General features: G+C 38.3%; 1 protein-coding gene across 3 annotated transcripts in view; it reads left to right on the top strand.

The window, feature by feature from the left end:
* Window positions 1-26,283, top strand: part of Prkdc (protein kinase, DNA-activated, catalytic subunit) — a 181,506-nt gene that overhangs the window by 65,665 nt on the left and 89,558 nt on the right. For all 3 annotated transcript variants that reach the window (XR_004769996.1, XM_027413432.2, XM_027413434.2), the window contains exons 31-39: window positions 3,176-3,430; window positions 5,973-6,196; window positions 7,995-8,200; window positions 8,884-9,016; window positions 9,385-9,543; window positions 10,483-10,683; window positions 12,413-12,598; window positions 13,115-13,219; window positions 13,959-14,126. Coding sequence is in view for 2 of the 3 variants with exons in the window: in XM_027413432.2 (XP_027269233.1) it covers window positions 3,176-3,430; window positions 5,973-6,196; window positions 7,995-8,200; window positions 8,884-9,016; window positions 9,385-9,543; window positions 10,483-10,683; window positions 12,413-12,598; window positions 13,115-13,219; window positions 13,959-14,126 (1,637 nt within the window). In the remaining variant the exon portion in view is untranslated. The remainder of the gene's footprint in view (window positions 1-3,175; window positions 3,431-5,972; window positions 6,197-7,994; window positions 8,201-8,883; window positions 9,017-9,384; window positions 9,544-10,482; window positions 10,684-12,412; window positions 12,599-13,114; window positions 13,220-13,958; window positions 14,127-26,283) is intronic.

Below are 26,283 nucleotides of genomic sequence, written 5' to 3'. Positions count from 1 at the left end.
TTTAAGTATTAAGGAAGATTTGATTTGCCATTGCAGCTAACAAAACTTGGTAAATATGCCAAATATTGTATGCTGGAGAACATACTCATGGATATTGTACATGCTTAATATGTTTAAGGCCCTGAGTTTATTTTCCAATACCCGCTCCTCCTCACAGATTTAAACTATTCAAAGTAACATAGTTGTGTTTCAAGATGAGTAATAAAAAGTTGCCAGTGTCCTAAAAAATAGAGATAGTGTTTTTGTCACTTTTCTGTTGCTGCCTTAAAAACTATGGCCATAAGCAACTTGGGGAAGAGACAGTTTACATCATGAAAGGAAGTCAGAGCAAGAACCTAGAGGCAAGAACTAAAGCAGAGACTAAATACTGGTTAAATACTGCTTACTGACTAGTCTTTCATGGATTGTTTAGCCTGCTTTCTTATATAATAGAAGACTATCTATCTGTCCAGGGATGGGACTGTCTTCAATGGGCTGGGCCCTCTCATATTAATCACTAAGCAAGAAAATGGGCCATAGTCTTGCCCACAGGCCAGTCTAATAGAGGAGGTTTTTTTCAGTTGACATTTCCTCTTGTCAGATGACCCTTGCTTGTGTCAAGTTGAGAAAAAAACTAAACAGTACAGACAGGGTCTCTCATTTGTACTAATTGGCCTAGACTGGCAAGACCAACAGGTTTGGTTATCCATCTTGGTCTGTCCTTTCAGCCCTGTGGTATAGATATATACCACCACACCTAGATTTTATGTGGGTGTTGTGGATCCAGGTTCCAATTCCAGGTCCTCATTCTTTATTCATCTGTTTATTATTATTATTATTATTATTATTATTATTATTATTATTATTATTATTTGCTCAGCAAGCCCTTACTTAACCCACTGAACCATCTTCCAACCTCCACACTCCTGTTATTTCAGATTTATTTATCTGTTAAGTCATTGTCACAACCATTTGTGAAGAGGAGAGAAGGTGGCCACAGTTTTCCACAAATGTCTAAGCAATTCTAAATGGTGCTGCTTGGCCGACCACACTCCCACCCCCTGAGTGCCACATCCACTCTGACTCCTACACTGTTTGTGGTTTTTATGAGTCGTCTTCATGGATCCCAGACATTTCTTTTGCTGGTCTCTTCTCAGTAGCCTATAATGGCAATGTCCTATATTTTCAACTAAATCTTGCTCTCAAAATTGTTCTTGCCTATAATCCCAGCAGAGACAAGTGAACCTCTGTTGGTTCCAGGCTAACCAGTGAAACTCTTGTCTCAAAAGAATCTATAAAGTCAGGCTATCAAGTAGTAGGCACAGTTACCCCTTTTCCTAACATAAAACAAATGGACAAAAAAAACTAATGTGTTTGATTTATGTCATCTGTGGCCTTTAGAATGTATCACCCTCTTATGGCTCCCCACCACTGCTCCCCCCCCCCTTTTTAGCAGCAATGGTGGGAATCTCTAGGTAATTGTGTTGAGACGTCAAGGTAAATGAATACCCCAGGTCAGTGGAATATCACAGCAGATGTAGGCTTGTTTATGTCGTGTGTATCAGGCTTTTAAGAGACATGATTGTCCATTTTCTGCTGATCATTAAGACTGTGTATGAGTTTGCTCAATGCCATAGAGCCAGAACATGGCACATTGAGAGAAGCCTAAGAGAAAAATTCCTTTCTTCCTCTTCCTTTTGTTCTTCTTTTTTCTACCCCGCTCCTCTTTTTCTTCTTCATACACAAACACACACACATACACACATAAACTTTTGTTGTTGTTGTTGTTGTTGTTGCTGAGATAAGATCTGTGTGGCCAAGGCTGAGTATGGCTTTGAACTCTTCATCCCATTCCTTAATACTGTTAGGATTGCAGGAATATGCCACTCCAGTCAGCCAAGAGACTCTGAGGATGATTTTTGCATTTGTCCTAGTTAGGGTTACTAATGTTTTTATGAAACATTATGGCCAAAAGTAATTTGGGAAAGAAAAGTTTACTTGGCTTTTACTTCCATTTCACTATTTATCGCTGAAGGAATCAGGACAGGAAGTCAAACAGGGCAAAACCTGAAGGCAGAAGCTGATGCAGAGGCCATGGAGGGGTGCTGCTTACTGACCTGCTTCCCATGGCTTGCTCAGCCTGCTTTCTTATATAACCTAGGACCCCCAGCCCAGGGATGGCATCTCCCACCTTGGGTTGGGCCTTCTCCTATCAATCACTAATTAAGAATATGCCCTACAGCCATATCATATGGAGGCATTTTCTCAGTTGAGGTTCCTCCTTTCAGATAACTATACCTTGTGGCAAGTTGACATAAGACTAACCAGCACAGTGCCTGATAAGGTTCACATGTCTTACTCTGTCTGTAGATCTGTCCTTTCCTTCTGATACTTGCTTTCTTCTCTCTTCCTTGACACTTGCTATAAAATTTAAATACCATATTGCTTTTCTGCTTATGATTATAATTTTCTTTGGTTCTTTGTGAAAATAATGGGTAGATCCTCCTTTTTTTTTAAGTTATTCTTAACTACATAACTACATCATCAGTATACTTGTTTGATTTCTTATCTAAGTTAGTCAGTGACAGAATCATTTAGCCCTTTGTGAGCCACTGATTTCTTAACATGTAAAATGAAATTTTACTCATTCCTTTTTTGATTTAGAAAAACTGCAATATCAAAAGAAAGCAATTTTTACAGCAAGTCATTTGACTTAGTTAGTAAAGACTACTTAGCATGCAGCTTGTGAGGGTGAGGCAGGAAGGTCACTTGTACCCATATGTTCAAAGCTAGTTTGGGTAACATAAATAATCACAGGTATGCTATTACTCTTGTTTTGGAATGAGGATACTGAGATGTAGAGGCCAGGTCCTTGGAGATGTGAGTAGCACAATCAGCATGAAAACTCAGAAATCACAGCACTCTCTTGTAACTTGAAAAGAAAAGGTCAGGGCAGAGTATCAGTCTGTTGCTGTTTCAGATGGTGTTTTTATAATGTTAGGAAACTGACGAGAACAGCTTTGGTGGAAATAACTTCTTAGTAAGAACAGTGAAACAAATTTGTATAGTGAAAATATCATCCCATATCATTTTGAAATTTTAACTAAGGTCAAAGATTAAAGGGGTTTAACTTTGGAATGTTGATATCTCTGCATTAGGTGTACACTAATGTATATGTTTTAATCTTGTCTCTTAGGCAACAAATCCCCTTCTTTATGGTTGAAAGATCTTATAAAAACAGAAGCTATTTCTTTTCTCATAAACACATTTGAAGGAGGGGATAGCAGCTGTGATCAGCCAGCAGGCATTCTTGCTCAACCAACTCTCTTCCATTTGCAAGGACCAATTAGCCTTCGAGCAGTCCTTCAGTGGCTGGACATGCTCCTTGCAGCACTGGAATGCTACAACACATTCATTGAGAAGAAGACTGTGGAAATACAAGAGGTCCTGGGTAGGTAAAATTTACTTTAGGGTAGCATTGTCTGATTCTGCTTGGTTTATGCCAGGTAGACTACTCACTGCATGTCAGAATAACACTAACAAGCACTTGGAGACAGATGCTGTGAGTTCTAGGCCAGTCTACAGAGATTCTATCAGGACAACCACTGTTATATGGTGAGACTTGTGTAGAAAACAAATTAAAGTAAAAATAATAATAACAAAATTGAAGCTAGGTGTGGTACTCCAGATAACAAATTAAAAAACGGAGGACAAAACCCTACACTATAACAGCAAAATAACAGGAATCAACAAACACTGCTCATTGATAATTGTCAACATCAAAGGTCTCAATTTCCCAATAAGAAAAACACAGACTAACAGAATGGATTTGAAAGTACTTGGTGTTGGTTCAAAGGGTCTGACACCAGACAGTTTCTTTCAGGCATATTCAAGTACAGTGCAATTTGGAGAAAAGTTTTTCTGATGTAATATAATCCCATGTGCTCAGAAAAGCTTAAAACATAACAACACTGAAACTCTTTTTAAAGGACATGTCACCTCTTCCATAAAGATAGCTTCTATAGATATACTACACTTGTCATCTTAAGCGCTTGAGGGAGATATGGTATGGTATGGGTCATACAGATAGCTCAAAGGTCACTAGGCTACTATTAACCAACCACTTCTGGTCCTGTTTGTAAGAGTCTCGGGGAACAGGTGTGGCCTTAGTCATACAGATAGTACAGAGGTCACCAGGCTGTTAAGTACATTCATTCCCAGGCTTCTGAACATTAACAAGTCATACATCTCTTCTTTTGAAGACACAATTCCAGGCTTCTCTAGTGCTGATCTATGAGCACCAGGACTCCATGCCCTCTACAGACAGACATCATCTCAGAGTAAAAAGAATGGAAAGGATATTCCATCTTCCTCTTCTTTATCTTCTTATCTCTGCAACTGCTGAGATTTACAGCTTACATGCTGTGCTGTCTCTCAAACTCTAAACTATCCTGCAGCTTAAAATAAAGGGGTGGGGATGGGGTGCCTGGAAAGATGGCTCACTGGTTAGGAGCACTAACTGCTCTTCCAGAGGACCTGGGTTCAACTCCCAGCACCCACATGGCAGTTCACAAGTGTCTGTAACTCCATTTCCAGGAGATTTGACATCCTCACACATACATGCAGGTAAAACTCCAATGCATATAAAATAAAAATGAAATGTTTTTGTTTTTTTTGAAAACAGTTGAGGGGGGCAGAAAAAGAGACTGTCTTAGTCATCAGTTTTATTCTCTCTTTGAGCATTATGTATCAGTTTTTAACATTCTTCCCTTTGCTGGAGCTCTGGAGGTTGTTTTGTCTTGGGTTAATGATCTATGAGAAGAGTGGAACAATATGGTAAGTAGAAGAAGTGTCACAATAAACTGTGCATTGGGGAAGGAGACAGCTTGATTTTGTTCAGACACGAATTTTATGAGGCAGTGTGGAGTTGAGCTAGAGAATGTTTCTGTAAGATAGCAAATGCCCAGCATACCTGCTTTGGAAAGACAGCCACTGTCATTTTTTTTGTATTGCCCATTGGAGTTTTCCAGTTTCTTCATTATTAAAAACCCTGCCAGATGTGGTGGCACACACCTATATTCCCACCTCTTCTGGAGAGGGAGGGGAGGAGGCTCACAAATTTCAAAACAGTTTGTGCTGTATAAGCATGTTCCTGTCTCAAAGACCAACAATTGGTAAAATGAACATTGTTTACTATTTGCCATTATTTTATTTAATTAAAATTTTAGTGCTGGATAAAACTGTAGGAATTTAAAAATATTTGTTAGAGATTAACATACATATTTATTTAAGTCTTTTTTTTTTATATGAGTTGCCAAGTTGCTCTTTAAAATGATAGTTCTTATAAGTCATATTTGACAGTCAAGGCTTGTGTTAGTCAAACTTTGTGTTGTAACAATATCCTGACATAAACATTTTGAAGGACAGCATTGTTTTTGCTCATTGTTTTAGAGGACTTAGTCCATAGAGGCCTGACTGAAGATATGGCAGTTCTCTTCACCTCATGATTGACAAAAACTGAGAGAGTGTCCCTGAACACAAAGACATCCCGCCAGGGACCTCTATCTTCTAACTATTCTTACCTTTTAAAAGCTGCAGGTCTCCCAGAATAGCTATACCAGCTGGACCAAGTGTCCAAACCATAACGAGAGGGCTGGGATATATTACAGTGGTAGAGTGCTTTCTTAGCCTGCTATGTTCATTCCTACTAAAGCAATAAATAAACAAATGATCAGACCCTAATGTACACATTGTTATTGTCTATGTGTGAAATTGAATTCTATTTGGATCATAATTTAGTTCAAAATTTGAACTAAGAAGCTAAGAAGAAATAGCTGCTGTTTTATTCTTCTTTTCTTGAACTTTTCTAAAAAAAAATCTTGAATTTTTTGTTGAGTATATGTCATTATCTGTATTTCCAGAAAGAACTTCACATGCATTTTAGTGGAGTTAGGAAGATATGCACACTAATATTTTCCTGTTACTCTTTCTAGGTACTAAAACACAGTCTTCACTTTTGAAGTCAGTGGCTTTCTTTTTAGAAAGCATAGCAACACATGATGCTAGAGCAGTAGAGCAACGCTTTGGTACGGGGGTGACAACTGGCCCTCCCAGCCTACAAGAGGAAGAAAAATACAACTATAGCAAATGCACAGTATTAGTCCGGATTGTGGATTTTACCACAACCCTGCTCAATGCCTCTCCAGAAGTTTTCAAGGTAGGGTCATACTTCCTCCTCTGTTAATTTTAGATTATTACTTTATAATCAGAAATGTTTTTAAGTTTCCCTGACAGCAGTGGTTCTCAAACTATGGGTCATGTCCCTTTTGGCAAACCTTTATCTCCAAAGTATTTGCATTATGATTCATATCAGTAGCAAAATTAAAGTTATGAAGTAGCAACAAACATAATTTTATAGTTGGGGGGTCACTACAACATAAGAGACTGTATTAAAGGGTCACAACATTAGGAAGGTTGGGAACCACTGCTTTAGATCATTAGCCACAATGGAAAAATATATCAAGACTATATTGAGATGCCATCTTAGCCCAATTCAAATAGTTATCATTAAGAAATCAAGCAGTAACAAATACTGGTGATGATGGGAGGAAAAAGAAATCAAATGCTGCTTTATGGGGCGTGGTCTGAGGTGTAGTTCAGTGGGGAAGCGCTTGCTTGCCATTTGTAAGCTGTGGGTTCCATTTGTAGCACTGTAATTTCACTAAAAATAGGAACATAAATTAGCCCAGACACTAAGGAAATCACTATGGATAATCGTCAAAAACTAAAAGTGGAATCACCATATAGGACCCAGGCATACTCTTCTTGTTATATACTTAAAGGAATCAAAATCAGCATAGAGATGCCTTTACCCACCCCCCACCCCACCAACCCCATAATTTTTGAGACAAGAGAAAACTGTAACCATGACTGGCTGGGACTTACTATGTAAACCAGGGTAGTCTGCAATTCACAAAGGTTCACCTGCCTCTGCCTCGTGATTAAAGGTAGGTGCCTGGAGGTACCCATGTTTCTTGCAGCACTGTTCACAATAGTAGGTTAGGGAATCAGCCACGGTGCCATTCATGAATGAATGAGTGTGTGTGTGTGTGTATTTGTGTATATATGTGTGTGTGTTTATATGCATCATGGAGTACTGCTCTTTAGCCTTAAAGACTAATGAAATATCATTTGCTGGAGAATAAATGGGACTAGAGATCATATTATGTGAAGTCAGCCAAACCCAGACAAGTATCACATTTCCTGTCAGGTGTGGATCAGGGAAGATGTAAAAGTACAAGGGTGGGGTGCTTTTAAAGAGGAGGAAAGGGATAGGGGAGAGGATAGAGGGGACAAAAGAGTGATGGGGGTGTTCAACTTTATCAAAATGTGTTAGATGCATGTACGATATTGTCACTAGGAAACCCAATACTAATTAAAACAATAATTACTCTATAATAATTTTTTAAAAGTGGTGTTGGCTCCTCTGAGACTTTTCATTATTTTCCTTAATTGATAAGTAAAAACTGCATCTTTACACCATGATATTTTGATCCATGTAATGTGGTTCAGTTCCCTCATGCCCTCACATATTACCCAATATTTGAGAATTTTTCAAGTGTAGCAGTTTTCAAGTATGCATTGTTGTTAACTATAGTTACCACAGTGTACAACCTGTTTTTGAAAATAAATGCTAAACATTCCTAATCTGAAAGGTAGAAATCTGAGCTGTTCCAAAACTTGGATGTCAAATGTCTCAAGTTTTGGAGGATTTTTGTTTTTAGCTTTTCAGAGTAGTGATATCATCCAGATACTCTAAAACTAAAAAAATCAAATAAAATCTGAAATCCTTTTGGTTTCAAGCATTTTAACATTCTTCAATTCTTTTAAGAAAGTCTGCCAAACTGTCAGTATTATGAATATTCCCAGCCTGTGGACCATGTTTACACTGTCTTGAAAAGATAGCGTCTGGCTAAGAAGCAATTTTATTCAATCTATCTTTTCTATCTTTATAGCTCCTGGAGGACTTGTGTAACACAAACCTTATGAAAGTCTTAGTGAAAATGCTTTGTGAGCCCACGAGCTTAGGTTTCAACGTTGGTGACGTCCAGGTTATAAACAATCTTCCCAGCATTTGTGTGAACCTGCTGAAAGCACTAAAGAAGTCCCCGTACAGAGACCTGCTGGAGACTCACCTGAAGGAGAAACTGACAGTGCAGAGGTGGGCACTCAGGCCATGCTCATAGTTACTGGGATGTAAGTCTTCACACATCCAGTGTTTCTGACATCCATGTACACAGCTGCAGTGTCCTCAAGAAAGGCACTTAAGGCACTTGTCAGTACGTGTGAGTGTGTGTGTGTGTGTGTGTGTGTGTGTGTGTGTGTGTGTGTGTGTGTGTGTGGTGCATGTGCACACACCCATGATCTCATGGTTTTTGCAAATCATGATCTTCACTAATTCCTTTCCTGCTTATAGGATGGGAGAGTACAATAGAGAGAGTACGTACATGTGCTACATTTGCTCTCCATGGCTAATGTGTCCTGTGAACCTTCTTCTAATGTTACTTTTGTGTTTTCCAGGACCATGTTAATGAGTTTGAGGGCCAGGTGATTATAACACATACAATTCCTTAGTGTATTTCTCTCTCTCTCTCTCTCTCTCTCTCTCTCTCTCTCTCTCTCTCTCTCTCTTTCTCTCTCTCTTTCTCTGTTTTGTTTTTCGAGTTAGGGTCTCTTGTGTAGCTGTGGCTCTCTAGGAACTCGGTCTGTAGACTAGGCTGGCTTTGAACTCACAGAGATCCACCTACCTCTGCATTTCAAGTGCTGGGATTAAAGACATGCACCACCAACACCTGGCTTTCCTTAATGTATTTTAACCTGCTTTTCTGTTTTTCTTATGGCCAGTGTTGAAGAGCTCTGTGCTATTAGCTTTTGTAGCTCTGATGCTCGCCGAGAAAGGACCAGGTTGCTGTCTATCTTATCTGCCTGTAAACAGCTTCACAGAGCTGGCTTCTCTCATGTTATATCACCATCTCAGGTAACCATAATTATTTTTATGTGCCTTTAGCTTTGTCATAGTAGTTTCATTATGATAGTACAAAATGAAATTTGTTATTTATTTAAAATATTTTATATACAAAATATAATGAAATGGAAATTACAGAACACTTAACATAAAGATGTTGGCTAAAATGTGAATATAAAAGTAATGATACAATGAAAGAGGAATGAAGGACAGTTGAAATTTTAGTAACCTAAACTATTTTAAGAACCAGTTGCTGTAGTCTTGTAGTCCTAAGCATCAGTGTTATCTATCACATATTTTTTTAACTGAAGAAGTGACATCCTATGTTTGTGTTAAACACCTTCTCTCACCAGGCAATTCATGTCATTTTTTTCCTTTAGTCTACAGCCTTGACTGATTCCATTGGCATGAGACTGCTCTCATTGGTGTACAATGGCATTGCTCCTGCAGAGGAAAGGCAGTGCCTGCAATCATTGGACCCCAGCTGTAAGAGCCTGGCCAATGGACTCCTGGAGTTAGCCTTTGCCTACGAAGGACTGGTAGGGGAATCAGCTGCATCCCACACTTCCTGTTGAGTGACTTATATAACTTACTTGTGGTGTATCTCTAAAAAGTGTGAAATTTAGTTAGTAAAGTCTTAGATGAACACATATTATAATTGATCACTGACTTTGAGGAGGGTGGTTCAAGACAGGGTTTCTTTGTATAGCTCAGGCTGTCCTGGAACTTGCTCTGTAGACCAGACTAGCCTCAAACTCACAGAGATCTATCTACTTCTGCTCCCCAAATGTTGGGATTAAAGGTATGCACCATCACCACACAGGACTTTCTAAGACTATCTTCTTTAAAATTGTTTTAAAATTAAAAAACATAACATTCTTAAATGGAAGTATTCTGCCCAGCTTTGTTTTCAAAAGGACTTTACGCAAAGAACATTTTGTCACTAAAGTTGACATATTGACATGCTTCTTTCTCTATCTTTATTGGTTCTTGGAATGGATGGCTAAAAAGACCCTGGAGGGTAATCACTGAGGCACCCAAGGCACCAAGACCAAAGTCCTCATGACTCTTTGAAGAGCTGACCTCAGATAAACTGTGGTAGCTGAGATCTGCAACTTGCCCCATGTGTTTATTCCACTCTATCCTCCCTTATTACTTCCACCATTGCAGGAACCTCTTCTTTGTCTTATTGATATTCTCAGTTATACTTAAGTTGTCCAAACAACTTATTAATATTAAGCTATTCTCTGAACAGCAACAAGATTTTTCTGGAAATTTGGAAGCAGAATCAGTTTAGATTTCTCTCACAGAGTAAAACTTAGAAAATAGAAGTTAAATTAAATGTATTATTTTAACTTGAGTCCTGATTTCATATGTCAGTCTCTCTTTAAAAGCCTCCTTGTATACTCACTGTGTGCCCACTGCCTCAGGGTCTTTCTGGGGTTGGATTCTCTAGTATGTTCTTCTCTCTTCCTTAGTGTGATCACCTTGTGAGTTTGCTACTGAATTCAGCAATGTTGTCTACAAAGTACTTGGGCAGTTCACAGAGAAATATCAGTTTCTCCCATGGGGAATATTTCTATACCTTGTTCTCAGAAATAATCAACAGTGAACTATTGAAAAATCTTGATACTGCTGTATCAGAGCTCATGAAGTCATCAGCAGATAATCCCAAAATGGTAAGGAACTTTTCCTTTATATATTTTCTTGTTTAATGCTCACAAAAGGATTTTTATGTTTCTGATGGTTTTTCTTAAAATCAGATTTCTTCCTGGAAGGATGAAAGATTGCTAATGTATGAAAATAAAAATACATAGAAACGAAACACAGTCTTCATCAAGCTAGTTTATGTTAATAGATACTAAGACATTGGTTATTTTTTTTTCCATTCCCTCAAGTCCCTTAAATCTCTTGACCTAACACTATAAGATGTAGTAGGATACAATGCTGTAGGATACTGACTTTTGCCAGATGTCATATTGGAGCTTCTATGTATGACATGTGCCTAGCAGTGTTTGTTCCAACACCACCTGTAGACTGGTCCTTCACACTGCCAACCTGTCTTTAGAGCACTAACAGCTTTACGGTCTTGCCCTATTTTCCTGCATGTTCTTGCCACAACGCTCTTTGTCTCATCATAGTAACCCTTTAGAGAGTGATATTTAATATATCTGCTTTTTGTTTGCTTAACTTAGGGAGTGTATAGCTTGTTTGGTTTTTATTTATTTTGTTTTTTATTACTTTATTTCATTTTGACATAGAGTCTCACTGTGTAGGCCTAGCTGCCTTGGAGCTCACTTTGTAGACCATGTTGGCTTCAAATTTAACAGATTCTCCTGCTTCTGTCTGTGCTTCTGCCTTTCTAATGAAATGTTACCTGTCCATTTCAGATAGTTGTGGGGAAGAAATAGAGGCAGTAAATGCAGCTTTTCTTAACAATGGACAAGGATGTACATGTAAAAGGTCAGGCTAGTAGAAATTCTAACTCTCTGGAAATACTAGCTATTGAGCACAGTGCAGGTAACATTTCACAATCATGTAAGATAGGCCAGGTTTGGTAGCATATACCTTTAATTCCAGCACTTAGAAGGCAGTAATAAAAAACAAAATAAACAAAAGCCAGACAAGCTACAAGCTCCCTAAGTTAAGCAACAGAATTGTGAATATTGTAAGATCAAAAGATTGGAGTTGTAAGTGCAGCCAGGCAGTTATGTGAGGCTAGGTCCTAAAGGGATGTGTTTCCTGATTCACCTCTTGTCAGGAAACTGCCAGGCAGGTAGTAAGCAGGTGGTAAGCTGAGAAAGAGGAAGGTGTTGTATTTGGCCCTGTGCGAAGGGGAGTATGTGTTATTTCGCTCCGGCTTTCCATAACTCAGCCAGTGCTGTGTCTCCTGAAGCAAATAATTTACTGATTGGCAAAGATGGAGTGGCATAAATCATTTGATTTCGGGGAGTCTGATGACATGGATAGGCACACTGAAAACAGCTAAGAGATCTGCCAAGATTTAGCTGTAGAGAGAGCAGAGTACAATAAAAGAAATGTGTTGACTACTACATGGAGCTTCGGTAAAAAATGCTCATGTTATCCAAATGATGGGAATATTGAATGATAATCTAACCAAATTAATTATGTTGTTCTGTTGCAAAGGTGATAGTTGTGTCCAAATGGAATTCCATGGAAAGTGCCCCATCCCCACCCCCACAGCAGAATGGGCACAAGGGCATCAGCGGAGTCACCTTCTGCGTTCTGTGGGAAAATTTATGTTACAGTGCTGTTAGATTGTTAGATAGGTTAACATCTGTTACAGAAATAGCATTTTCATTTTCCTAGAATAACTTTGACATGAAAGTATATTTTTTTTCCTGTCAGTATTAAGAAATTTTCTTCAATCTATAATTTTTTTTTCAGGTGAGTACTGTTTTAAATGGTATGTTAGATCAGAGCTTCAAGGATCGAGCTGTTCAGAAACACCATGGACTGAAGCTTGCAGCTGCAATTCTGCAAAACTGGAGGAAATGTGATTCATGGTGGGCCATAGATTCTCCTTCAGAAAGCAAAATGACAGTGCTGTCCTTACTGGCAAAAATGTTGCAGGTATTTTTAAAAGAATTTAAAATGCATTCATCTTTAGTTATGTTATTCTTTCTGAGACATAGTATCACTATATAGCCCTAGCCTGTCTCAAACTTTTATTTCTTCCTACCTCTACCTCCTTAGTGCTGAGATTACAGATGTGTACCACCATGGATGCTATGTGATCATTATTTTGAACTCTATAACTTATGTTGAAACACTATGGTGAAAGTTCCTTCAAAAACTCATTTTCTTTGGTAATTAAATGTATTTTGGAGAGACATCTGCCAATTATTTTACTTTTTCTTACATTTTTATACCATAGTTTATTATACTTATTTTGTATTTTTTCTCATTGCTGTGTCTTCACAGGCTTTAATCTTAGCAGGAAATGATAAAATGTTTTATAACAAGATTGTTGAAATGTTATTGAGGTTGAAGTACAAATAATATGAGTTCTGAGATTTAAAAATTTGAAAAATATGTCAATTTTTTGAAGCATAATACCGGAATTTGTTGTGTTTTATCTCTTTATAGATTGATTCGGCTTTATCTTTTGACACAAATCACAGCTCATTTCCTGAAATCTTCACAACATATGCTAGTCTACTTGCCGATACAGAGTTGGGCCTACACTTAAAGGTAGATGATCAGTAGCATTTGTGTTTATATGTATCAGATTTAAATTGGTGGTTTGGATTTGATATAGTAATTTCAAAGTATTTTTCAGTCTTTTTTTTCTATTGAAACATTTAGTGATAGGGAAGCAAGAAAAGTAATTTTATTATTACTAATTTTAAAGTCCTATGTGATCTTCATGTATGACCCATTTTTTTTTAAATAGATCTTTGGTGTGTTCTGTATGACTCATGAAGTTTCTCCTTCAAATGTGAAAATTTTGGAATTTACCTGTTGTTCAAGGGAAGATCAATACCGAGTTCCTCATAAGCCCAATATAAAGTTCTGAAGGGATTTTACAAATACTAGTGAACTATCCTGTAGGTTATTCAAGCCATTCTTTCTACATAGAATTTGAATGTAATCACTATTTTTTAAAATCTATTCTTTGAAACTTTCATACGTTTATACAATATATATTGATCGTATCCATTCCCCACCCCCTTCCCCTAGTGTAGACACTCAGTCTCCCAACCTCATGTCCTCCTTCATATCAGCCTGCTGACTTCTAGAACTGAAGCTGAGGTACATGGCTGAATTCAAGTTGCTTCTTGATGTCATCCAGAATTTATTCTGAAATCATTTGTTGAGTTGCTGCAGTGCATTATTTGCAGTCTTTAGAAAGTAGTGGTTTTATTTTTTCTCCAGGATGACCTGTAAGCCACGATTAGTGTGATTTATATTTGTCTGCATTGCTTCACAGGGCCAAGCTATCATTCTTCTTCCATTCTTCACCAGCCTGACTGAAGACAGACTAGAAAACCTAAAACATATTCTGGAAAAGCTCATCGTTTCTAATTTCCCCATGAAATCAGATGAATTCCCCCCTGATTCCCTAAAGTACAATAATTACGTGGACTGCATGAAAAAGGTTAGTCTTTAGTAGTGTCAACTATAAAACATTGGTTGATTTTTTTTTTTTTGTTTTTGCTGTATTTTGGTGGAGGTTAAATTTTCTTTAATTTACATTAACTGTTACACAAAAATTAAAAATTGAACATACTAATGTAATAAGTATAGGTGTATAATATGGAATGTTTAAATCAAATTAAAATTCATCTTCAAACATCATTTTGTTATAATGAAAAGTTCTAAGATCCCTTCTTTTCTTTTTCTTTTTCAAATGTATACTATATATCACTGTTGTCTGTAGTCATCTTACTGTGCAGTAGCACACCAAAATGTCTTGTATCTATGAAATAATTTAGTGCCCATTGATAAACATTGCCCCAAACCTCCCCATGCTTCCACAGTTCTTTCATTGTTTCCAGCTTCTGGTAATCACTACTCTACTCAGTTTTTACAAGTTCAGTTCTTTAGATTTTGGGTATAAGTGAAATCATTTATATTCCTGTGATCAGATTACTTCACTTAACATAATGATCTTCAGTTTTTATCTGTGCTGGTAAAGAAGATAGGATTTCAGCCCCTTTCTTGATTAATGGCCATTGTGTTTGTTTGTGTGTGTTTGTGTGTGTGTTTCTTATTCTTCCATTGGCTGATGGCTACATTTTTTTTTTCTATTGTGAATAATGCCACAATAATACAGGAATGCACATGTCTATACAGATGTATTCCCTTTGGATATGCAACCTAGTTGTGGGATTGCTGGGTTATCTGATTGTTTTATTTTATTTTCTGTTGGGGTAATGAATAAAACACTAATCAAAAGAACTACTTATAGCCGGGCGTTGGTGGCACACGCCTTTAATCCCAGCACTCGGGAGGCAGAGGCAGGCAGATCTCTGTGAGTTCAAGACCAGCCTGATCTACAAGAGCTAGTTCCAGGACAGCCTCCAAAACCCACAGAGAAACCCTGTCTTGAAAAACCAAAAAAAAAAAAAAAAAAAAGAACTACTTATGGGTCACAATCCATTGAGGGAATTCAGGGTAGAAATTTAAGGCCAAAACCTTGAAGCCTGGAGGAACATGGAGGAACACTGCTTGCTACTCTCTGGCTTGGTTATTCATGCTCAGCTACTTGCTTATACAGCCTAGGTCTACTGCTTAGTTCCACCCACAGTGGAATAGGCCTTCCTATACCAATTAACAAGCAAGATAGTCCTCCACAGACATAGCTGCAGCCCAGTCTTGTTAAGGCAATTTCTCTCAAATGGCTCTAGGCTTCAAATATTGCAAATATTCCCTTTTCTCCAGAGTCTCAACTTCATTTGTTTACAGCTCTTACCTGGGCTGTGGTTATGCCATGTGGTTTTAGTTTGCCTTATCTCTGATGATTGTTGGTATTATGTTCATGTACTCATTGTTCATTTGTATGTCTTCTCTTAGGAAATATCTATAGATCTGTTGCCCTTTTATTTTGTTTTGTTGTTGTTATTATGTTGTTGTTGTTTTTAGAGACAGGGTTTCTCTGTGTAGCTTTGGAACCTGTCCTGAAACTTAGACCAGACTGGCCTTGAATTCACATAGATCCACCTGCCTTTGACTCGTAAGTGCTGTGATTAAAGGTGTGTGCCAACACTACCCAGAAATCTGTTGCCCTTTTTTAAATAGTCTATTTGTTTTCTGTTGAGTTTCTGGACTTTCAGCTGTATTCTGGATATGTTGATCCTTTCTAATTTGATTTAGTATTACTTGTCTATTTTTGCTTTAGTTTCCTGTAGTTTTGTGGTATTTACTAAAACTACACCAAAATGTTGACCATTTGAGTGTCCAGAGGCATTTTTGCTTATAGTTTTGTTGTTGTTTTAGTTTTTATATTTATGAAGGAAGCATATTTTAATCCACATTTTTAACTGGTGAGAGGTAGAAATTTGGTTTAATTCTTCAATTTGTAAATATCCAGCTTCCCCAGAACCATTTATTGAAAAGAATACTTTTTCTCCAGTGTGAGTTTTTGGCACCATTGTTGAAAATCAGTTGGCTGTGAATTTGGGAGTTTGCTTCTGGAATCTTATGTTGTGTTCCATTTGTTGTACTTTTTTATACTAGTACCATTTTGTTTTGGTTATTACAGCTTTGTAGTATGTTTTGAAGTCTCCTGCTTTGTTGTTGTTCAAAATGGCTTTGACTATTCAGGGTTTCTTGTCATCTTCTATAATATTTTGAATTTATTACTCTAGTTTTTTTGTTTTGTTTGTTTTTCAAGACAGTCTCATGTAGCCTGTGCTGGTCTGGAACTTACTGTGTAGTCAAGGATGACTTTAAACTTCTGATCCTTTTGTTTCTCCTTCCTGAGTGCTAGCAGTATAGGTATGCACCACCTTGGTTGATTTTATGCAGCACTGGAGTTTAAAACCTGGGCTTCATGTGCTAGGGAAGTGCTCTACTAATGAATGACATTTCCAGCCCTAGTCTTTTCTATTTCTGTGAAGAACATCATAGGCATTTTAATAGAGACTGTGTTGGATATTTAGATAACTTCAGATAGTATAGATCTTTCAACAATTATTTTCTTTCAGTCTGTAAGCATTGATGTACTTTTACTTTTTTTGTGACCTTTTCAGTTTTTTCCATCAGGATTTTATAACTTTCATTATAGAGCTCTTCTACTTCATTGGTTAAATTTATCCCTAGGTATTTTTTTTTTTGTAGCTATAAAAATTGGGATTGCTTTACTTATTTATACTCAAGATGATTTACTATTGACTTACAGTGATGCTGCAGATTTTTGTAGATTTTGTATCCTGTAACTTTGCTAAACTGATTTATCAGTTTTAATAAGTGTCTAGTCTTTTGGGTTTTCCATGTGTAAAATCATGCCATTTGCAAATGATGACAGTTTAATTTTTTTCTTTTCCTATTTGTATGTCCTCTGTCTCTGCTTTTGCCTGATTGCTGTGGCTTGAACTTGAAATACTGTGTTGAAGAGGTGGAAATATACAGATCTTGTCTGTTTTAGATCTTAGTGTTACAAATTAAATGTGGGTATCTCCCATAGGCTTACATCATCTCTAGCTGGTGACACTGAAGTGTGTAGCTGGGAGGCAGGCTTTTTAGGGAATAGCCTGACCCTAGTTTCAAACCACTCTTTTTGTTTCCTGATTGCAACCAGCCTCCCTCAACCAGCCATTGTTATAGCCATTAGCTGCTCCTACTGTCCCTCCTTCACTACAATATGAACTGTTCTTGTCAGCTGTGGGCTATAGTTAATGCTTCTTCCCTTAAGTTGCTACATTTAGGTATTTCATCACAGTAATGAGAGAAATAACACAGAGCAAGTTTTCAACTTTTTCCATTTCTATGTAATATTAGCTGCTGGTGTATTATACATCATCGTTAATATATGCTAAAGTATATTCCTTATATATCTCATTTATTTGAAGTTCTTAATAAGAGAATTTTAAATTTTGTGACATGGCTTTTCTGATTCATTGTGATAACTATATGATTTTCTTCTTTTGCTCTTTTTATAGTGTCTTAAATTTATTGCTTTGAATAAATTGAACCATCCTTGTATTGCTTGCACAAATCCCACATGATTATAATGAACCATCATTTTTTTAACTTGCCGTTGGTTCCATTTGCTAGTATTTTATTGAAGATGTCTGTGGTATTTAGTTTACCACTGTAGAGGTGGTGAGACCTGGGAGAATGGAGCCTAAAAAAGAGACAGGTTAAAGTCTAATGCAATAGCCAACTTTATTCAGAGCATCAGAAAATTTATACCTTGAGGGTTAAGAAAGGTCACCTGAGTAGAGTTCATGAGTTCAAGCTGTGTATAGTCACAAAGACAAGCTGCATACTGCAAAACATGATTTTCCATAGAGGCATATAAACAAATAACAATGGTCAGTTGTAATGAATACTCTGAAGTAAACTCTCTCCTACCACTATAACTGGGAGGGGCACAAAAGCAGATTCCCAAAACAACTCTTATTTTTTGAAGAAACTGAGGACACAGGACTCTTGTGTTGTTTTCTTGGAGTTTTGTCACAAGCACTCAATCTCCTCACACAATTCTATTCTTAGACTGTGGTTTGTATTTCTTGTGTGAGTGGAACATTCAGAATCAGAGAAGTGCTCTAACACAGTATAATTCTGTGAAACTCATGCATAGTTCAGTCCTGTGTAATCCATTTTCAGTCCATTTTATAAAACTGTGAGATACATAAATAAAATGGATTGTCTGTGTAAAGTCTGTTTTTAACATTTTACTACATCTACTTGTTTTTGGGGGAAGGAGTTTGCATGCCATGATTCAAGTGTGGAAGTCAAAGAACAACTTGCCATAGTCAGTTCTCTCCTTCTGCTCTGTGGGTTGTCAGGAATGGTGGCAAACACTTTTCCTTGCTATTTTGCCAGTCTCTTTGTAAAGTTTAATGATATGTCACTTATGAATCAAAATTAGCTTGAAATTAAAATATTATTAGTTCCATTTTTTAACATATCAATTATTTGAGGCATATTTAATGGTTATCACAGATTCTTACTTGAGCTTTGGTTGCTAATCTGAGGTAATAAGGAGCCTGATCTCCTTTTATGTTTTTGCTCACACAGTTCTGAGCTCATCTAGTGTTCGTGCTGAAACTCTTATACTTTTGTCCCATTTTTGGCCAACAAAATGGAAGCGAGAATGTTGTGTAACAGGCTTTTCCTGGGGAGACACAAATGGAGCTTGGATGTGATGGCTCAGGATAAGCATGAGTAGGGGTTGGGCATTTTGGTAACTGGAAGACATTAAAGGGAGACATTGAAGGAGGCTTCCATGAACTTGAGCAGAGAGTTTGTTGGATGACCTTGACCCCAGTGAGGGCTTGGCCATGAGAGAGAGAATGTGTGTTGAAAAGGAAATGCCTTAGGTTTAGTTATGTCTTATAATAGGAGTGTAGGATTTGTTCAGAGTGTTTGATGTCTGAGGACATCTGGATAGTAAATGAGTCAGTTGACGTGGATGTTTGACAATCATTTGGACAGAACAAAAGTAGGAGTGTGAAAAGAGAGATGAGATTTGTGGGGATCAGGTGATTATGAGGGAACAGGAACCAGAGGGTGAGGGTGAATATTGATAATGGCACAGTCAGTCTGATGTGACCGTCTGAAAGGAAGGAGCTGCCATCCGTATGAAAGTATAGGCAGAAATAGCTGCTAGAGAACCCTCTTGTGTATGAGAGGGATGGGGGAAGGAGTCTTTGAGAACTTTTGATCATGGGTGTAGAGGATCTGGGGAACATTGAGGTAAAGGGATAAGTGTGGATGGCTGAGGGGAGGATAGGCAGGAATTGTAAGTGATGAGTTTTTGATAAGACAAGTTTGGAGAGAGAAAAACCTGAATCTGGAAGGGACAAGGGATGGTGGAGTCCTTTGTAAGTTAGGAGGTGAGGAAGAGTGATGGAAATAGATTGTCATTGTGAGGGGGTCTGGGAGCAGGTGTGGCCAGGTGGCATTTGTGCTATGAACTTTCCTCTCAGCACTGCATCCATTGTGTCCCATAAGTTTGGATATGTTGTGTGGCCATATCCACACAACATTAAATTTTAGGAAGTCTTTTATTTCTTTCTTTATTTCTTCCTTGACTCAGTGGTGGTTCAGTTTATCATAGTTCAATTTCCATATGTTTGATGGATTTTTCCTATGATGAATATGAAATGCCCTTTTTTAACTTTTTTGACTGATTTTAGTTTGAAGTCTATTTTCTTAGATATTAGGATAGCTATACCAGCTTGTTTCTTAGGTCCATTTGATTAGAAAAATTTTTCCCAACCCTGTACTTTGAGATAATGTCTGTCTGTGAGGTTGAGGTGTTTTTCTTGTATGCAGCAGAAGGATGGATTTTGTTGATGTATCTAATCTATTAGCCTGTGTCTTTTTATAGGTTAATTGAGACCTTTTACATTAATGGATATTGATGACTAGTGATTGCTAATTACTGTTATTTTTGTTTTTCTTGTTGGTGATAGTATTGTGTGTTCAATTCCCTTCTCTGGGATTTGCTGCTGTCAGCTCATCTATTTCCTGTGTTCTTGTAGATGTAGGTGATTTCCTTGAGTTGATGTTTTCCTTCTAGTACTTTCTGTAGGGCTGGGTTTGTGGATAGGTATTGTTTAAATTTGGTTTTATCATGGAATATCTTGTTTTCTCCATCTATGATTATTGAAAGCTTTGCTGGGTGGAGTAGTCTGGGCTGGCATCCATGGTCTCTTAGTGTCTGCATAATGTCTGACCAGGACCTTCTGGCTTTCATTGTTTTTATTGAGAAGTCAGGTGTAATTCTTGTAGGTCTGCTTTTATATGTTACCTGACCTTTCTCCTTTGCTGCTCTTAATATTCTTGCTTTATTCTGTATGTTTATTGTTTTGATTATTATGTGGCGAGGGGACTTTTTTTTGGTCCAGTCTATTTGGTGTTCTGTAAGTCTCTTGTATTTTCATAGACATGTCCTTCTTTAGGTTGGGAAAGTTTTCTTCTATAATTTTGTTGAATATATTTTCTGTGCCTTTGAGTAGGACTTCTTCTATCCCTATTATTCTTAGGTTTGGTCTTTCCATGGTATCCCAGATTTCCTGCATGTTTTATGTTAAGGATTTGTTGGATTTGAATTTTTCTTTTACTAATTAATCTATTTCCTCTATCATATTTTCAATGCCTGAAATTCTGTCTTCCATCTCTTGTATTCTGTTGTTTATTCTTGTATTTGTGGTTCCTGATCTTTTACGTAGATCTTCCATTTCCAGAATTTCATATTCATCAGGTCTCTGATAAGTTTGAGAATCATTATCTATTAAGTGTACCTGTACTAGGCAAACTTTGCTTTTGATTATTTGTTTCCATAGGCTTAATTTTGAAAACATATATGGGAGGCTAAATGAAGCTTATTTATGTAATCATGACTATAAGTATACTTATGAGTATATTAAAAAATACATTTGTGGGATAACTTATAATTAACTTGTGTGTTTTAAGTATCTTTAACAATTTATAAAAAATTAATTTAGCTTTTATATGATTAGAGCTTGTAGCTTTATCCCTGTTAAGTTTGAGACTGAAAATTGGAGTTGAAGATTTAACTGGAGAACTTTTAGCATCAAAATAAACCATAAACCATAAATGTAGCACTGTTGTCATTACAGAATATTGTAGTTTTTATATGGCTAGGTTTAAGCTGAAGGCAGTGTCAGGACAGGAAAGGGTTAAGGTGGGAAAGCAGCAGTGCCAAGGGCCTTGTCTGGAAGTTGTTATTATAAGGGTGTAAATTCACTGTAGCTTATTTGGTTATCAACAGTAGAGAATTGGGTTTAAGGATGGGGGAGTGGGGAACATTTTCATTGGGCTGAAATGAGGGGGCTTTTTGGAGGGAGAGAAGGGAGATTGGAGTGACACAGCTATAACAAGTGGTGGAGGAGTCAGGGAGAGGAGGTTGAGGTGGAGGGTCAGTTGCGGTAGCCCTACATGGGCCTAAGAATTCTTTAGAGTTTCCAGGAGAGAAAGGAGTGACTGGTTGTTAAAGAGTGCTGGGAGGTCGATGTGTTCCTCAAAAAGCCCTGATATCACCCTAGCAGGCTAGGCTGGACCTTGTAGAATGGGCGAGGCTGATGTGGAAGTGAATGTAGGTGGGCTGCAGATGGGCTGGGAGGTGGAGGGGTGCCTATTGGAACATTACTGGAGCTCAGGTGAGGTGAAAGGAAGGAGGCACTTCAGGACTTTGGCACCTTTGGGCAGTGGAGACTGTAGCAGCCAATGTACTTCCAGCCTGAGGGGTGTGACGTGAGAAGCTGTGGGCTAAGGCGGGCTCTACAGTAGCATGGGCTAGATTAAGCAGAGGAAGTGGGATCCAAAGGACATAGAGGCTGGTCTTTCTGGCCTTGATAAACTCCAGGAGAAGTGGGAGGGAGGAGGACAAAGGAGATTGTTGGGAAGGCAACTGATGACAAGAAGTGGGGGGAGGGGGTGCTTTTCATCAGCAAAAGGACACAAATTTCAGTTTCAGGAGCAGAAGAGTTGGGAAGGGGCTGAGGACTTGAGAACAAGGATGATGTGGGGTGATGTGCAGGAGGCATACAGGGAGGACTTGCAGCAGACAGAAGGGAAAGCAGAGACATTGAATGGAAAGTATCTCTTTCAATTCTATGTGCATTCACAGTGTTTTAAAGATTCTGAATAATGTTAACATCCAGAGTGCTGTTAGGCAGCCACTTAGATTTATTATCCAGTGGATGGATATAGAGGCCAAGCCTGGGTACTGTAGTGAATGAGCTTAGAAGACCTGATATCTGAGAGTTGTAGCCATTTGAGATTTTGGAGGAGACATTCCAAAGGTAAGTCAGTTGGAATGGAGGGGACAGAGCCTGTCACCCTGGGAGGTAGTAGGCCAAAGTCGAGAGACCAGGTATCCCTGTGAATTTCCAGAGGCTGAGGAGAGGTCTCTGGGAGTGAGTGGGTCATCACCTGGGCTTTGTCACCAAGAGAGAAACTCAGATAGGTCCAAGGATGAGTCCCAGACCTGTCAGCAGACATTTTTGGAGGAGGACAGTGAATTTTGACAATGTGACCACCAAAAATGAGAGGAAGAAGCCCCCTACCAAACTAAAGTGGATGGAAAGTGCCTAGCTAGCAGCCAATCCATGGGAGCCCCCTATAATTAGTGGTAATGGTAGCATGCAGTCTCCCTAATCCCACAGGACAAGGCAGGGATACCGGACACCCATCCCTGATAACCTGAGGACTGTTTAGGACAGCAAGGTGAGGGACTTACCAATCAGCTGTTATTAGAAGAGGGAATTTGGCCCCAAAAGGACTGGAAGGTGTGAAAAACTGTTGGAGGATTACTGTACTGATCCATCAGTGAAGAAGACCTCACACAGCTGGGGCTCTCTCTCAACCCCATGTTAGTCACAAACCATGCCCAAATACCTCTTTTCTCAGAGAGATCCTTTATTAAGTGGGGAAGAAAAGTTAAATTGGCTGCTTTCTGACTCAGACGGAAAAACAGCAGCAAATGACCTTGTAGTGTAATTTTTAAGAAGAGAAAAAAGGGGAGGTATGTGTTACAATGGGCTAGGATGCTGTCTTAATTAGGGTTTCAATTGCTGTAAAGAGACACCATGACCATGACAGCTCTTAAAAAGGAAAAACATTTCATTGGGGTGCCTTACATTTTTAGAGGTTTAATCCATTACCATCATGGTACAACATGGTGATGTTGCAGGCAGACATGGTGCTGGAGAAGGAGCTGAGAGTCGTATATCTTGACTCACAGGCAACAGGAAGTGAACTGAGACACTGTGTGTAGTTTGAGCATATAGGAAACCTCAAAGCCAACTGGCCATAGTGAAACACTTCTCCAACAATGCCACACCTACTCCAACTAAGCCACACCTCCTAATATTGCCACCCCCGGTGAGCTTATGGGGGCAATTACATTCAAACTACTTACAGATGTGGTGGTATATTTTGATTGGGCATATTAATTACGTGACCCATAGGGAGCTTTTGATTGCTGAACTTCAGTACTTTGATTGCTGGACCTTGGTAGTTGGCCTCTGGAGGAAGAAGTGGTCAAATAAGGAAGTAGACTTTGGTGGCTAGCTTTAGGAATGTAATCTAATGGTTTTTAACAAGGCAAAAGGAATTGAGAAGAAGGGCAAGGCTTACCAGAGCCACATGCTCAAGTGGGCTAGAGTTTCTTCATACAGGTGCCTCTTAAAGCCCACCCCAGCATGTATGACAGCTTGCCAAAGTTGGAAACCTGGAGCACACTGCACAGTCTGCAGGCAGCGCAACAGGCTGGAGAATGTACTTTCCAGGTCGCTCAGTTGGTCTAAACCTCTTCCAGGAAGCTCAGCTTATAGGCAGTCAGGCTGTTCTCTGTTTTTTTCCAGGATGTTGGACTTATCTGAGACTTATCAGTCTTTACTGTCTATAGACTACAGTCTTTACTATCTATAGTTCAGTTTCATGGGCTTCCTGAAGCTATTTTGTGTTGTCTACTGCCTGTCTTAGTGAGTTTTTCAGAGGAAACTGCTATACAACAAAGACATATCACATGCCCCCAACTCAAAGGTTCAAAGCAGGAATTGCACATGTAATTTCTATTCTGGTGATATACTAATTGCCACATGTAGGCAATGATGCAATATCATTTTAATTTGGGACCCTTGTTATGCAATTGAATTTCATGGATTCTAATAATGAAGGGGAAAAAAGAGAATGATGACTATTGATCCACATATTCCAAAATTAAGATTATGTTTGTTTTCAAGACCCTTATAAATAGAGCAAGGAAAGAACACAGCGCGCGCGCGCACACACACACACACACACACACATGCACGCACGCACACAGGGATAAGGACAACCTCCCTAGCCCCATTAAAAACATACTATAACATACATGCATACATGCTGGGTAGCTGTAAGCATGTGACATAGGTAGAGAAGTATATCTTGTCCTGCATGTTCTTCTTACATAATAATATTTTTGTATTTCCTCCAGTGACAGGCAAGTATGGATTTCTTCTCATTGGATGGGAGTTAGATTTAGACATACTCACCTAAAGAAAAGAATACAGTGGGAAAGGGCTGCTATGTGGTCACCAGGACTGACTATAAAGGCATTACAGCTTCCTCTTGAGTATATCCATGGTTTTCAGATTACCACGTTGTAAGGACATGAGGCAACCCTATGGACAGGCCAATTTTCAAACAGCATCCATCCACATAGACTATCCTCTGCTTTATCCTTTTCATATATTTTATTTTGTAAGGAATTATGAAGTACACAATTCAGAAAGCTAGCTACTTCATGTATTCATCAGTACCCAGAATTTTGTCATGTTTATTTACGGAAGTACATGTTTCTGGTTTTATGTTTTAGCTGAAACATATAGGGTAGGTAGTTTCAAACACATGTGATTTATCTCTAAATAGTTTGGTATGCATGCTTTTAGAAAAAGGGACAGTATTGTTTCCATATCTAAAATAATAATTCTCTTGTTATTCTAGGATCTAGTCTACATTTACATTTCTCCAAATTCCTCATGGATAGCTTCCCCCCTCAAAAAAGAAAAGAAAAATGCTCAGAGTCTACTCAGTGACACATTGAATTAGCAGTCTCTTAGTCTAGAGCTACTTCATATCTTCTCCTTTTTGTCATTCCATGACATTCAGTTTTTGAAGAAAATAGGAAATTTTTCCTAGATACCATTCCCTGTTTGTCTGGTTATTTCCTTAAATGTTCTCTACTTTGTTTAGCGTGTTTCTTTTTCCTTTTTCCCCCTAAAGTAGAATTTGGATTGTCATGAGCTTCAGGTTAAACTTGGCAACAAATGCAACAAGAAGCAAATCTCTTCAGATTATTCCATCATAGTGACATCAAGTCTGCTTAAGTTGGTGGTCTGTTAAGTATCCTGTTCTCCAACAATCAAAATGTTTTGGGGTTTTGGGTTTTTGTAGTGTTGAGAATTGTTCTTGGAACTTCGCACTTCCTAGGTATTTACCCCATATCTGTACATCACCAGCACTGGTATTTAATGCTAATGGTTTTAGCATCTACAAAGATGTATATTAGATCCTTAGTACTTTCTTTTGATATAAGTAGTTGAACATAAATGCAAATAAGATACTAATGCATTTGAAGAAAACTTGTAACATGAGAAAGGTATGAGCTAATAGCTCTCATGTGCCTGGAGTACCAGCTACATGGTAAAAATATTTTTCTGGTACAAGGGCATCTTGGCAATCGGGTGCCAAGGAACATCATAAAGTTACACCATACAACAAACCTCACATAAGATCACATAAGAAATTTATTGAGGAGAGATATAGGATGGTGGCTGTCTCTGACCAGGAACAGAGACAGCAGAGTGTTGATGGAGGGGAGAACTTTTATAGGGTTTTTGGAGCATGTACAGTGAGCTAGTATAGCACAGCCAGAAGTATTGCTTGGCTTGCTTTGAAACATTGTTTGGCTGTTAATGCTAAGTCACAGGGAAAAGATTTTCAAGTCATGGAGCTCGGGGGGAAGCAGGCCAGGGATAGGGTGATTTTCCACTGGTCTGTTATGCTCTACATAGGGCTGATATAAGAAGATCCCTTCAGCTTAGGAAGTCAAGGCTGATATTAAAACAGAA

The sequence above is a fragment of the Cricetulus griseus genome, chromosome 4 (assembly GCF_003668045.3).
Source record: "Cricetulus griseus strain 17A/GY chromosome 4, alternate assembly CriGri-PICRH-1.0, whole genome shotgun sequence".
Taxonomy (NCBI): Eukaryota; Metazoa; Chordata; class Mammalia; order Rodentia; family Cricetidae; genus Cricetulus; species Cricetulus griseus.
Note: the sequence above shows the minus strand (reverse complement) of the source record. Positions and strands in the feature narration are given on the sequence as shown.